Source organism: Saccopteryx leptura, chromosome 6 (assembly GCF_036850995.1).
Source record: "Saccopteryx leptura isolate mSacLep1 chromosome 6, mSacLep1_pri_phased_curated, whole genome shotgun sequence".
Classification (NCBI taxonomy): Eukaryota; Metazoa; Chordata; class Mammalia; order Chiroptera; family Emballonuridae; genus Saccopteryx; species Saccopteryx leptura.
Window position 1 is genome coordinate 103,003,498 of NC_089508.1, and position 15,386 is coordinate 103,018,883.

The following is a 15,386-nucleotide window of genomic DNA, read 5'->3' on the forward strand; positions in this document are numbered from 1 at the left end:
CCAGAAAGAATGGGAAATTAAGATGAGGATTGTTTCTTTAGGCATTGAATGCTCTACCTGTGCTCCCTCCCTCACCCACCTACACTTTTCTGATTAGAAATGGAATGTTATTGTCCTATTTGTAAGTCAATAGTGATATTTATAATAAATATGACTAGGTTTGTTGTTTATACCAGAGAAAATAAAAATTTATAGATAAAATTAGACTAAAAAGGAACAAATGCTGTCAGTAAAGGTGCTCTAAGGCCCTGGCCAGTTGGCTCAGTGGTAGAGCGTCGGCCTGTCGTGCGAGAGTCCCAGGTTCAATTCCCGGCCAGGGCACACAGGAGAAGCGCCCATCTGCTTCTCCACCCCTCCCCCTCTCCTTCCTCTCTGTCTCTCTCTTCCCCTCCTGCAGCCAAGGCTCCATTGGAGCAAAGATGGCCCGGGCGCTGGGGATGGCTCCATGGCCTCTGCCTCAGGCGCTAGAGTGGCCGTGATTGCGGCAGAGCGACACCCCAAGATGGGCAGAGTATCGCCCCCTGGTGGGCATGCCCGGTGTATCCTGGTCAGGCGCATGCGGGAGTGTCTGACTGCCTCCCCGTTTCCAACTTCAGAAAAAAGGTGCTCTAACATCATGAGTTTCTGAAAACTTCCTCATCTTTCTATGTTTTAGAGATTCTCAACTGGTAGTACAAAATAGAATCATCCCGTGGAAATGGTTACAATGCCCAACTCCAGAAAGACTGACTCAGAATATCCTTAGCCATTGAATTCTAGACAATACTTAGGTTTTTGAGATGTTCACTCCCTGATTAAGAACACATTTTCCCCCAATATTGATAGCAGTTAAACTCTGAAACTTCTTATTTAATTTTGTTTTTCTCTATTGTGAAAAGGTTTGGTTCATTACTTGTAAAAATTATCTTTAAGAAATAGAGTCAGGTAGGAAAAAAAATGGTAGAATAAGAAGGGAAAATGATGGAACTAAAAGTTTATGGAATTACATAGTTTCATTGTATAACACTGGGGAACAAAATTTTTGTTGCATCCACAAAAACACTTGTTCTTACCTAATTCGAGTGTGCTGATCTCAAATCTGACATTAGTTTTTCTCTGTAAGCTACAGTTTTTTTGCAATTCAAGATTTTAGGTTTTCATCTTATTTTAAAATTTTCAACATTTAGTTTAACATAATGAAGTAAAATGTCTTCTTGGGCATCATCTTTGTGAAAATATTAATTTATCTAAATGCAGTAAATACACTAATTCACTAAAAGATATGATTGCATCACAATTTGTCCACAATTTCAAAGTAGAACATATTAAAACACATTTTAATCATAAAAATTTGCGTTTGTCGCTCTTGTGTTTGTGTACTTGTTGAGGACAGTCTCATTTGATGTTCCTGCAATAGTCTGCTCATCACTAACAGCTCCAAGATTTTCGGGAAACTTATCAAGGTGACTGTTCAGGAAGTGAATCTTAACGCTCATGTTATATCCAATGTTGTGGAAAGCCAACAGCATTCTTTGAACCAGAGTTCATAGTTTTCTGTTTTTTTGTTGCCAAGGAAGTTCTTTGTAACTGCCACAAAAGACTGCCATGCTGCTTTCTCCTCCTTATTCATCTTCCTGACAAATTCTTCATCATGTATGAGGGTTCGAATTTGAGGTCCATCAAATACATCTGCTTTTATCTTCTCGGAAGACAAGGCAGGAAAAGCAGAAATAATATGTTGAAAGCATTCACTTTCTCTATTCAAAGCCTGAACAAACTGTTTCATTAAGCCAAGTTTGATGTGAAGTGGGGGGAAAATGATCCTGTCTCAATTAACTACAGGTTCATTCACAATATTTTGCATCCCTACTTCCAGAGCTTCACGTTTCGGCCACTCCTTCTGTGTCCAGTGTTTCTCCTGAGCTTGGTTGTCCCACAAACACAGAAAGCAAGGATACTTTGTGAAACCCCTCTGTTGTCCTAGCAGGAAATTTACCATTTTAAGATCCACACAAATGATCCAGTTATGCTCCTCATACTTCAGAAAGTCGAGGACAATTTTTATGTCATTATAAATCTCGCAAATGAGTTGAATAACCAATTGAAACCGCTGCAGAAACATTACCGTTGTGTAGGAGAACACATTTCAGACTCCCATTTAGAGCTGTCAAGAAATAGCCGCCATTCTGTTGGAGTGTAAGTGGTAACACCAAGCTGGCTGAGAAGACTACTGATATCGTGACAGTAAACAAAGTGTTTGTCTTCAGAAAAAAAGTCCACAAAAATTTGTTCATGCTTCCTGAAATGGGATACTTTAGCTGACAGGTGAAGTACATTCTTTTCTTGAAGCCTGGAGGTTAATAACTCAGCTGCTTTCTTTGATAGGCCCAAATCTCTTACTAAGTCATTCAATTCGGGTTGGCTAAACTGCTGAGGGGTTAATGACTGCTTGGCATCAGAAGAAGACCCTTCAGATTCTACAACCATTTCCTCACGCATCTTATCAAAATACACTTAATCACCATATTCACTTTCTTCATCCTCGGAAGAAATAAAACTATTGAAAACTGGAACCAGGAGTTTTCAGAATGTGGGATAGGTCATATTGCTGAAGGAATATTAGGATATGCAATCATATGCCGTTTTTTCTTTTCAATGTCCTTTGTATGGATCAAACAGAAATAACAGTCACTGCTGTGGTCCTTAGGTTCACGCCAGACCATGGGAATACCAAAAGGCATTCCTTTGCATTTTCCTTTTGTCCAGTCATGAAGGATTTCCTCACAATCATGACACACAATATGAGGAGCCCAATTCTTGTCTTGATTGCCAAGGGGAACTTGAAAATAGGCAATATATGCAAGTGTCACAAATGATGAAATATTGCACCTTTGACATTGAAGTGTGTAACAGCCACATATATAACAGAAGGTGTCAGGACTATTCTTACGTTTACGCCTACTTGAAGAAGCCATGATTCAATCTTAAAATAAGAGGGTGTTTTTATCAGGTAATTTTTTACATTTAAAAACAATTACAATTATGTAAAAGTGATGTTTGTAAAACATTAATTGCCTTGTAGTAATGTTCAATCCAAGAGACATTGCCCTTTACTCCAATTTAAAAACAGATGCATGCCATTAACTGTAACAAAAAGAAATTAAAATTGCATACAAACTAGAGCGTGCACCAAAAAACGGATTTCAGATTTGGAATCAGTGATGCAGAAATATATATTTTTATATATATATATATATTAATATATATATATAAACAGTTCTAAAACCTCATGCAACAAAATGAAAAAAAATTTGTTCCCCAGTGTAATCAATAATTAGAGCAAATACATCTATGCCCAAAAACTTCACATGACTTGTCCCAAAGACCAAATAAAATGAACAGACCACACGAATTGAGCATTACTTCTAGTTTTTCCTTTGCATTGGCACTGAAAAATGATCTTTTCTAATCTCCCTGCCTATCCAGTTTCCATTATTTTCTAAAGGGAACATTTTTTTTCTGCTCAGCTGTTTTTTCTCTATTTACTTTTTTGTCTCTCTTCATTGCTCAAGTTGCTGCTTCAAGCAAAATTTATTTAATGATTTCCATTTTGGTGGGCATGGTTGGATGTGTCTTTTAAATATTTCTTTTGATACAGAATATATATTTCATTGCTTACTGCTCATACTATTTTGAAGAAAATTAATTTTAATAGTTTTAACTTGAATATGTTTTCTTACAGCAGAAGAAGAAAACTAAGAACTTTAATCCACCAACGCGTAGAAATTGGGAAAGTAATTACTTTGGAATGCCCCTCCAGGATCTGGTTACAGCTGAGAAGCCCATACCACTATTTGTTGAAAAATGCGTAGAATTCATTGAAGATACAGGTAGGGTAGAAATATCATTGCAAGAGATTTGATTTAAAATTTCACTTTGGCCGCACCAACAGTCTGTCACATGTTCATGACTTATTAAAGCTAAGTTTTGAAAGAGACTATGTAGTTCTCATTATTAGTATTGTCTTGAGTATTAGCTATAGATGTAACCATCTGATACTTGAAAGAAGTTTTGTTTTCGGCCAATACTGTTTTTTTGTTGTTGGATTTCTCTTTAGTAAGTGACCAAGTTGAATGCTAAACTGTTAAACTTACCTTATTTTGGAATTTAAAATAACTTGGTTGTTAAATTATGCTATTTATTCAGGGGTAGTTATGATTTAAATCTATAACTTGAAAGTTTCCAATATTTTAAAGTAATACTGTTGATTTTTATTACTCATTTTACACATGAATTTTTCTTGAAAACTCAACCGTATTTATGAATGTATGAAAGGCAGTTTGGGATGTTACTTTTTATTCAGCAGCACTAGTTTGGTGTGGTTTATATGATTTAAGTTGTATTTTTAAGGAGTGTGCAGATATCCTTACTATTTTAAAAACAAGCCTGGTTTTGTGTTTACTTTGTCCAATGTCAGCCATTTCTGAGGGTTAAACTAGTCAGAGTTGGGGAATAAAGATAGAATATAATTGAGTTTATGTGCATTTAAAATGAGTAAGAGTTAACCATGAAACCTTAGTGATTGAGTGGACTATTGAATTTGATGGTTTGAAAACATGAGCAAATTCTATTTTAGCTTCATTCTTAATGAGCTTCTTTAATAAATAAGCATTATTTAAAAAACTAGGACACATATTTCATCTAAAAATATCAAGCTCATTTTCACTTAGATGTACGTCTTACTTTTTAATCACTAGTCAGCTAAGTTGTGTTCATATTGGGTTGTCTGGTGAAAAATGCTGACTTTCACTTTTAATAAAGTGGAAGACAGGGCAATATATGTTATCCACTGGTATTATAGTTGAAATAGCCTCTATCTTTTTTCTTTCATTATTGTTAATTTTAGAGCCTACTTTTAGATATGCCCTTAGTCATTATTTCTTCAACAGATGTGTAAAAGGCAAATTTCTAGTCTATATTCCCATTCATCTTTAGCCTAGTAGAAATGCAAACGTTCTTATGATGTTAATTTCCTGTTTTGAGCTTAAAGAATTCTCATTTTCAGCCCTGGCTGGTTGGGTCAGTGGTAGATTGTTAACCTGGCATGTGGAAGTCCCCAGTTCAATTTCCGGTCAGGGCACAAAGGAAAATCAACCATTTGCTTCTCTACCCCTCCCCCTTCTGGTGCCCCCCCCCCCCCCCCCAGCCATGGCTCATTTGAGCAAGTTGGCTCTGTGCCCTGAAGATGGCACTAAGGCCTCCCCTCAGGCGCTAAAACCTCTCAGTAAGAGAGTAATGCCCCAGATAAGCAGAGCACCTTCTGTGTAGGAGGCTTGCTGGGTGGATCCCAGTCAAGGGACATGTGGGAGTTTGTCTCTCTACCTCCTCGCCTCTTAATAAAAAATAATAAAAATTCTCATTTTCTCTAGTGATATAATTAGGCCTTATGGATATGACTGAGCAATTAGAAAACACTTTTCTTTCGTGGTTAGAAAATTATAGGTAATAATGAATAGCATTTTGGACATGTATTTTTATAATTAAAAATACCTGTTTTTTTAATATTTTGATAGTAGTTGAGTGATTTGGTTTGAGGAAAATTAATGCTTTCCAAGTGTAAGATAAAAGGGAATTCTGGTCCAATTCTAAGCACAATTTGAATTAGTTTATGTCAACTGACAGGTAATTAATATATTTAAGTACTTTGTTAGCAGTATACTGAGGTACCATAAGACCACAAGAATACTTATATAAAAGATTAAAAACTATTTCTTTATTGTTGCATATTGATTTTATTACTGATTAATGCTAATGAGTTTTAGCCAAAATTTCCACTTGATTTAAGAGTTTAATAAAATTCTCAGCTATCTTCTATATAAAGTTCAACTTGTAGTAATGTAAATATATATCGGATACCTATTAATTAAAAATTTCACTTCATTGTTTATAGATCCTTAGATGTAGTAGTATAAATGAGCAGTATTGTTATAATCAACACTCTTGTTTAAAGAACTAACTTTTTTTAACCAACTTGGAAGAAAATAGAATGGTAGTTTTAAAAATCAACTTTATTGGTAAAATTTACATAAAATAAAATTCACCAATTTTAACTGTACAGTATTAGTTTTGATAATTCTGTAGTCATAGTCGTATAAGCACAACCACAATCAAGATAAAGAACATTTTTGTCACTCCAAAAAACATACAGTATTTTATCATTAAGTAATGTTAACTGTTGGTTTTTGTAGATGTTCTTTATCAGATTGAAAAGTACCCTTCTATTCCTAGTTTGCTGCATTATTATCCAAAATGGATATTGATTTTGTCATGTGGTTTTGTCTATCTATTGAGGTGATCATATACAGTTCTTTTTGAATATTTTTATGGTGACATATCAATTCATCTTCATATGTTAACTCACCTTGTATCCCTGAGATAAACACCACTTGGTCATAATGTTTTGTCCATTTTGTGCACATATTCTGGATTTAGTTTGCTAAAATGTTAACGATTTCTGCATTCTGTGGGATACTGTAGTTTCCTTGCAGTGCCTTTGACTGGGTTTGGTATCACAGTATGGCTGGCTTTATGTAGACTGTCTATTTTTGGGAAAAGTTTATATAGAATTGGTAATACTTCTTTCTTAAGTTTTGCTAGAATTCACCAGTGAAGCTATATCAGGGGTCCGCAAACTTTTTACACAGGGGCCAGTTCACTGTCCCTCAGACCGTTGGAGGGCCGGACTATAAAAAAAATTATGAACAAATTCCTATGCACACTGCACATATCTTATTTTAAAGTAAAAAAACAAAATGGGAACAAATACAATATTTAAAATAAAGAACAAGTAAATTTAAATCAACAAACTGACCAGTATTTCAATGGGAACTATGCTCCTCTCACTGACCACCAATGAAAGAGGTGCCCCTTCCGGAAGTGTGGCGGCTGGGGCGGGGGGGGGGGGCAGATAAATGGCCTCAGGGGGCCGCATGCGGCCCGCGGGCCGTAGTTAGGGGACCCCTGAGTTATATATTTGGACCTGGCATTTTGGCCTTTTGTTTGTGAGGAGGGTTTTAAGTATGGCTTAATTTTTTTATGTTTATTTATTGGCTTTAGTGAGGGCAGGAGAAGGAGGAGAGACCAGAACATTGATCTGTTTTTCCATACATGCCCTGACAGGGGATTGAACAGACACACTGCACTTCGGGAAGATGCTCTAACCAATGAACTATCCAGCCAGGGCAATTAAATTTTAATAGGTACAAGACTGTATAATTTTTTTTCTTTTTAAATTTTCCATTGCTTGAGAGAGAAGAACAGATGGAAGAAGGGAGAGAGAGAGAAGCATCAGTTCGTTCCATTTAGTTGTATACTTACTGATTGCTTCTTGGACTGGGGATTGAATCTGCAATAAGGGTGCACCGAGACGATGCTTTATCCACTGAGTCCAGGGCCAAGGCTGGTCAGATTTTTTAAAAATTTCTACTTGAGTAACTATTGGGTTTTTGCCTTTTGAGGAATTTGTTCATTTCATCCAAGTTGGCATAATGTTTTATAAAATTTATTTACTCTTTTAATGCCTGTAGCATCTCTAATTGTGTCTTCTCTTTTGTTCTTGGTATGATCTGTCCTTTTTTCTTCTTGTTAGAAGTTTATCAGTTTTCATTAATCTTTTAAAAGAAGAAACTTTGGAGGTATTTTCTCTATTTTTTAATTCATTGAATTGTATTTTTTATTTCCTTTCTGCTTTCATTTGGTTTCTTTATAGTTAAAGTGGAAGCCTAGATTGATTTCAACCAATCTTTTCTACTATAATATTTGTTAAAATTTGCTCAAGCATTATTTTAGGTGCATGCTACAGATTTTGGTATGGTGTTTCCATTTCCATTCAATTCAGATTACTTTGTAATTTCCCTTTGATTCTTTTAATTTAACTCATTGGTTATTATAACTTTTATTTCTAAATAGTTCTCAGAACTCTTTTCTGTTATTCATTTTAGTTTAGTTCTATTGCAAGTGGAGAACAGTTTGATGTCAGTGTAAGTTTATTGAGATTTGTTTTATAATGTAGAATATGATCAATTTTGAAGAATTTTCCATTGATTAACATCTGGGTTATTTCCACTTTTTCACTATCGATAATAATGCTGCTGTGAATATTCCTATACAAGTTTTTGTGTGGACATGTTTTCCAGTTCTCCTGAGTGAATTGCTAGATCACATCGTAGGTAACTATGTTTTAACCTTTTGAGGAACTACCAGTCTCTCTTCCAAAGTGGCTGCACTAATTTACATTCATACCAGCAATATTACAAGACTTCCAAACACATTATTTTTCTCTTTTTTGATTATAGCTATTCTAGTGGGTATCTCATGATTTGCATTTCCCCGATGACAAATGATATCAAGCATATTTTCAAGTGTTTATTAGCTTTTGTATATCTTCTTTGGAGAAATATCTAATTCAGATTCTTTGCCTATTTTTATTTAGTTATTTATTTATTTGTTTGTTTGGTTGGTTGGTTGGTTTTTTTTTTGCATTTTTCTGAAGCTGGAAACGGAGAGACAGACAGACAGACTCCTCCTGCATGCGCCCGACCGGGATCCACCCGGCCCGCCCACCATGGGGCCACGCTCTGCCCACCAGGGGGCGATGCTCTGCCCATCCTGGGCGTCGCCATGTTGTGACCAGAGCCACTCTAGCGCCTGGGGCAGAGGCCAAGGAGCCATCCCCAGCGCCTGGGCCATCTTTGCTCCAATGGAGCCTTGGCAGCGGGAGGAGAAGAGAGAGACTGAGAGGAAGGCACGGCGGAGGGGTGGAGAAGCAAATAGGCGCTTCTCCTGTGTGCCCTGGCCGGGAATCTTTGCCTATTTTTAAATTGAGTTTGTTTTTCTGTTGAGTTTAAGGGTTCTTAATATGTATATTCTGGATACAAGTTTCTTTCCAATATGATTTTGCAAACTTTTTTTTCATGTGTGGGTTGTCTTATAATTTTTTATGATATCGTTTGAAGCACAAAGTTGTAAACTTAGATATTCAGTTAATTTTTTAAAAAATTTTGACATTGTGCATGGTAACATATCTGAGAAGGTTTTACCTAATCCAAGATCACAAAGAGTTATTCCAATATGTTCTCCTAAGAGTTTTATGGTGTTAGCTTTTGCATCAAGGTCTGTTATCCATTCTGAATTAATTTTTTTGTATGGGGCAAAGAAAGGTTTTAGCTTAATTGTTTTGCATAGCTATCTATTGTCCAAGTACCATGGTATTCTTTTTCAAAATCTATTGACTATAATCATGAATGTTTCTGGACTTTCACTTGTAATATATATGCTTATTCATATATGCTGGGGCACTCTTTTTTCATTATTGTAGCTTTGTAGTAAGTTTAGAAATTGGAAAGTATTCAATCCTCCAACTTTATTCTTCTGGGGATATAGTTCTAGGCTAATGGATTTAAAATTTTTCATTCAAATTTTTAAAGACTTATCATCTGCATGATAACTAACAAACAGTTTGCTATTGTTCTTATTTGTGATTCTGTATGTCAGGGATCAGGAACGTATGGCTCACGAGCCAGATGTGGCTCTTTTGATGGCTGCATCTGGCTCGCAGACAAATCTTTAATAAAAATAATAATAACGTTAAAAATGTAAAACATTCTCATGTATTACAATCCATTCATTTCCTACCGCTCATGTTCATGGTTGCGTGTGGCTGGAGCCAATCACAGCTGTTCTCCGGGACAAAACCAAATTTTTATTAGATAATGTGTAACGTACACAGGTTGTTGTATGGCTTTCACGGAATTACATTTTAAAATATGTGGCGTTTATGGCTCTCTCAGCCAAAAAGTTTCCCAACCCCTGCTGTATGTGATGTATTCTCCTTTCTCCCTTCTCCCTCAATTTCCAGCTACTTTTAAAATTACTCTCTGGTTTTTAGCAGTTCTATTAAAAATATAGTTTAATGTGTGCCCCCACCCAATACTTCTGCTTGAGGCTTCTGGAGTTTCTTGGATTACTTAGTTTCTAATTTTTTAAATTGGAAAGTTTGGCATCATTTACTGTATTATTTTCCATACATCTGCTTCTGGACTTCAATTACATGTGTATTAGACATCTTAAAATTGTTCCACAGCTTACTGAGGTTCTGTTCATTGTGTTTCATTTTGATTAGAGTATATATATCTATTGCTTTTATCTTCTGATTTGCTGATTTCCTTTTCTGTATGGTCAAATCTAGTTCCTTTAGAATCTTTTTTATGTATTTCATTTATTCTACCTATTGTGTTGATATTTTCCTTTACATCTTTGAGTGTACTTATAAAATTTATAACTTTTCAGATCCTTGTGTTACTAATTGTAATATTTCATTTCTGAGTCTGTTTCTTTTCCATCAATTTTTCTCCTGATTAGTTGTTTTTTGCTGTTTTAGAGGTTTTGATTTGATTTGATTTTATATCAGGTATTTTGAATTTTACATTATTGGGTAGTTAATTTTCTAGTGTTCTTTTAAAGAGAATTGGATTTCTTTGACATTGTAGGCCCAGTAGTAGTGGCCGTCATTGCCGCCAGGCACATGCAGGTTCCCATTAGATTCAGACAGACGGTAATGAAGCAGCAGAGCCTAAAACTGGTAGGCCATTTCTTTATTCTAGTCTCATACCCGGCAGGCGAATAAAAAACACACTAGGCACCAAAACCCACTCATTCAGCATTCATAAAGCTACTGACACATCCGGGTTTTCCTAGAATCAAAGGCCCCTACCAGCTCACTAAGTCCCCTCTGGTTCCCCATCTCCTTCTCTCTGCACAAACTGGCTTCTCCTTTAGCGCCCTGCCATCTTGACTGCTTCTCTGCAAAAATGTGGCCTCCTCCTTCCTCCTCCTTCTCCTTAAAACTTTTTGGCACGAAACCCCTTCTCCCTCACATATTAGCATAACAAAGCCCCTTCCCAAGCAGTTTCACCTGGCAGCATCGTTCACGTGGGCAGCGCCATTTTTGGTGTTTGTTTGTTTGTTTGGGGTTTTTTTTTGTATTTTTCTGAAGCTGGAAACAGGGAGGCAGTCAGACAGACTCCCGCATGCGCCAGACCGGGTTCCACCCGGCATGCCCACCAGGGGGCGTCGTTCTGTTGCGACCAGAGCCAGTCTAGCGCCTGAGGCAGAGGCCATGGAGCCATCCCGAGCGCCCAGGCCATCTTTGCTCCAATGGAGCCTTGGCTGCGGGAGGGGAAAAGAGAGACAGAGAGGAAGGAGAGGGGGAGGGGTGGAGAAGCAGATGGGCGCCTCTCCAGTGTGCCCTGGCCAAGAATCGAACCCGGGACTTCCGCACGCCAGGCCGACGCTCTACCACTGAGCCAACTGGCCAGGGCTGGCAGCGCCATTTTTAACAAAGTGAGAATAAAAGTCACATTTTACAAACTTATTTGCCCAACAGTCATATATTAAGTATTTTGTGAAATAGTATGATTCTTTCTAGGTTTGCTTGTACTTTTTTGTGGATCTAGAGCAGCTTTTTTTTTTTTTTTTAGATTTTATTTATTTATTTTAGAGAGGAGAGAGAGAGGGAGGTGGGAGGGAGAAAAGAGGGAAGAGCAGGAAGCATCAACTCCCATATGTGCCTTGACCAGGCAAGCCCAGGGTTTTGAATTAGTGACCTCAGCATTTCAGGTTGATTCTTTGTCCACTGTGCCACTACTGGTCAGGTCTAGAGCAGCTTTTATGCTACTGTTTATTTAGCCTTACAATATAGTATGAGGATTTGACCCAGTGCCCTGCCATTAAAAGGTCTTTTGAAAATAGAACTTGAACTGTTCTCAGCCCCCCACATAAGGAAGTTTCCTGTCATACATACATGTGCAGTATTCATCCATTTGCTGGGAACTTTTTTTTTTTTTTTTTTAACATTTCTGAGGCTCTTTCTCTATGTAGCTCTTCCTTTTACTTTTTTTTTTCTTTTTTTTTTTTTTTTACCTTATAAATTCTCATGATCTCATTCTTTCTGAACTCCTGTTTTCCTTCTCTACTCTGGTAGACTAGACTGCTTTGGTGGGATTACACCTTTCTGAACTACTGTCTAAAAACTGTTTCCAGGCGTTAATCGGGGACATTCAAACAGTTTAACTTATGTATTTCATTTTTCTCACTGATCACAGTTCTGAGCTGCCTGTTATCTGAAAACTGTTTTAAATAATGTTCCAGGTTTTAGTTTTTTACTATGAGAGGGCAATTGCCATAAGTTAATCCTTAATGGTAGAGTCAGGTGGTCCTATAACAGTTTTTATAATAGATACTATATATTAAATTGTGCTAAATTATTCCTAATGGGAAATGACCCTTGAAATATTAGTATAAATATAAAGTTGACAAAGTGGTACCATATTTCCCTATGTATAAGACACACCTTTTTTTGAAAAATTTGGAGTTTAAAAACTAGATGCCATCTTTTACAATGGTTGTAGATTTTTTTACTTGAATTTCTTGCTTTTTTGAGCTTGTTTTTGTGCTCATTGTAGGTTTTTACTTGCATTTTCCACTTTTTCGCACTTGTCTTTTTTTTTTTTTTTTTTTCAAATTTCAGGCCCCAAAATTAAGGCGCGTCTTATACATGGGGAAATACGGTAATACCTAAGAAACTAGAAAGAGAACATAGGCCTCTCAGGAATTAGGGTGATAAACCTGATATGGGGTTGAAAGAGGACTCAAATGCCTGTCAGATTGCTGTATTAGGGTGACTGCAGGTGGTGTATTGTTAATGAAAGTAGAAATGATAGTATGAAAAGTATATTTCACATTTTGATAATGGATTGCTCTTATGTACATGTTAGACTTAAAGTGCCTGTGGGGTACCCTTATCAAACCGAAGCCTTGTTTGAATATGTTATAGTTGTGGATCTTTGAAAAATAGTTTGGTCTTAAGATTTTGGTCATTGCCTTTGTATAGATATTAATATAAGCTATGTGTTGATGAACCTGAGAAGAAAATGTAAAGTGAGAAGAAAAGTTCACAGTGCAAAATAGGCCATACACAAGAGTAGAGCCCTACAACACTAGGGAGAAGTAATGTTTTAATAAGAATGAAACATAATTATTAACATTGAATGTACACTTGTTAGGCTACTTAGAAAACATTTTTATTAAGGTGAAATTTGTATAACATAAAAGTAACCATTTTAAAGTATACAACAGTTATCTAGCATATAGTACATGTAGTGTTGTGCAAACACCAACTCGTATAGTTCCAAAGATTTTCATCACCTGAAGTAAAACTAGCTATTAAGCAGGCACTCTCTTTAGTCTTCTCTTGCCCTAGTCTCTGGTAAGCACCATCCTGCTTTCTTTATGGATTTACTTTAGCTATTTCACAGAAATAGAATCATACCACATATGACCTTTTGTCTTTGTTCTGTCACTTTACATAATGTTTTTGAGGTTCATCTATTTTGTAGCATGTTTAATTGTATGGATATAGACCACATTTTATTTATTCATTCATTAGTTGGTAGACATTTGGTTTCTTTCCACCTTTTGACTGTTATGAACAATGCTGTATGACTGTTCACATACAAATATTTGTTCAAGTACTTATTTTCAATTTTTGTGGGTACGTTCCTAAGTGTGGTGTGTGGTGGTTCACATGGTAATTCTATGTTTAACTTGTTGAGGAACTGTCAAATTGTTGTCTACAGTGCATATACCATTTTACAATTCAACTAACAATATATGAGAGTTCAAATTTGTCCACATTCTTCCCAACACTTTTTATATTCTGCATGTATGTGTTTTAATTTTAGCCATTCTATCCCTTTTGATAGGGATTGTATTTTGGTCTGTAGATCAATTTGGTAATTCTGCCATCTTATAAACAGTATTAGCCCTTTCAATCCATGAACACTAAAGGCTTCTTCATTTATTTAGGTGCACCTATATTTCTCATTACTGTTTTGTAGTTTTCAGTGTACAAGTCTTATATCTCCTTAGTTAAGTTTATTCCTAGGTGTTTATTTTTTTGAATGCTGTTGTAAATAGAATTTTTTTCTTAATTTCATTATTGGAATGTTTGTTGGTGGTATATCGAGCTGATTTTTGTGTGACGATCTTTTAGCCTGCAAGTTTGCTAAGTTTTTTTTTTATTATCTCCATTTTTGGTGTCTGTGTTCTTTGGGATTTTCTGTATGTATCAGGTCATGTCCTCTGAATAGGAATAGCTTTACTTCTTCCTTTCAAATTTGGATGCCTTTTATTTCTTTTTGTTTTTGCCTAATTGCTCTGACTTGAACTTTTGCAATTTTGAATAGCTGTGGTAAAATCACATTTCTTAGCTTATTCCTTAGCTTATTAGAGGAAAGCTTTCATTGTTTCATGTGACATTATGATGTTATCTGTTTTTTATAAATGCTCTTTAGTATGTTGTAGAAGTTAAGTTCCCTTCTGTATTAGTTTCCTGGGGCTACCATAACAAAACCCCATAAACTGGGTACCTTAAAACGACCAAAATTTATTCACTCACAGTCTGTGGACTAGAAGTATTGAAATCAAGATGTCAGCTGAGTCGCAGTCCCTTGGAGACTTGAGGTAGAATCCTTTCTTAACTCTTCCTCGCTTCCGGTGGAGAGGACATCAGTCCTTGGTGTTTCTTGACTTGTAGCTGTGATACTCCCAGATCCGCTTTTGGGTTCTCCTGTGTATCTCTGACTTTTAAGGATACCAGTTATTGGCTTAAGAACTCCCTCTGCTCCAGGTTAGTGGTAACTAATTACATCTGCAATGGCTCTGTTTCCAAATAAAGTCACCTTCTAGTTTGTTGAATATTGTTTATTATGCAGACGTGTTGAACTTTGTTAAAGGATTTTCTTTGTCAACAGAGATGATCGTGTGGTGTTTTTTTTTTTCTTTCATTCTGTTAACACGATGTATTATGTTGATTTTATTTTTTTAATTTTGAACCACCCTTACATTCCTGGGATAAATCCCAGTTGGTCATGATGTATAATCAATCCTATTAATATGTTGTTGGATTCAGTTTGCTAGTATTTTGTTGAAGATTTTTGTACCTGTGTTCATATGGGATATTGGTCTATAGTTTTCTTCTGATGTCTTTATTTTGGGCTTTAGTATCAGGGTAATACCTCATAGAATAAGTTCGGAAGTGTTTCCTCATTTAGAATAGTATTTCAATGAGAATTTTCTCTGGTTCTAAGAGTGTGCTATCTTCAGGACTGATAGAGGCATTCCTGTGTTAGAGACGTTCTAAATTTTTTTCTTCATTTTATAGTTTTTCAATTTCAGGCTTTATTGTCAGTGTACCTCCTGCTGATAATCTTATTTTGCTTTTCCAACTTGTAGCTTCTACTCTGATGTGAATCAGGAAAACACAAGGCAGAGTTAGCTTAAATTGTGCT

At 36.1% G+C, this 15,386-nt stretch overlaps 1 protein-coding gene across 4 annotated transcripts in view; it reads left to right on the top strand.

Annotated features, from left to right (window-relative positions):
• ARHGAP5 (Rho GTPase activating protein 5) overlaps positions 1–15,386 on the top strand; it is a 93,811-nt gene that overhangs the window by 47,836 nt on the left and 30,589 nt on the right. For 3 of the 4 annotated variants that reach the window (XM_066343574.1, XM_066343573.1, XM_066343572.1), the window contains exon 3: positions 3,722–3,869. In XM_066343574.1, the coding sequence (XP_066199671.1) occupies positions 3,722–3,869 (148 nt within the window). The remainder of the gene's footprint in view (positions 1–3,721; positions 3,870–15,386) is intronic. The other variant, XM_066343575.1, reaches the window with a different exon arrangement.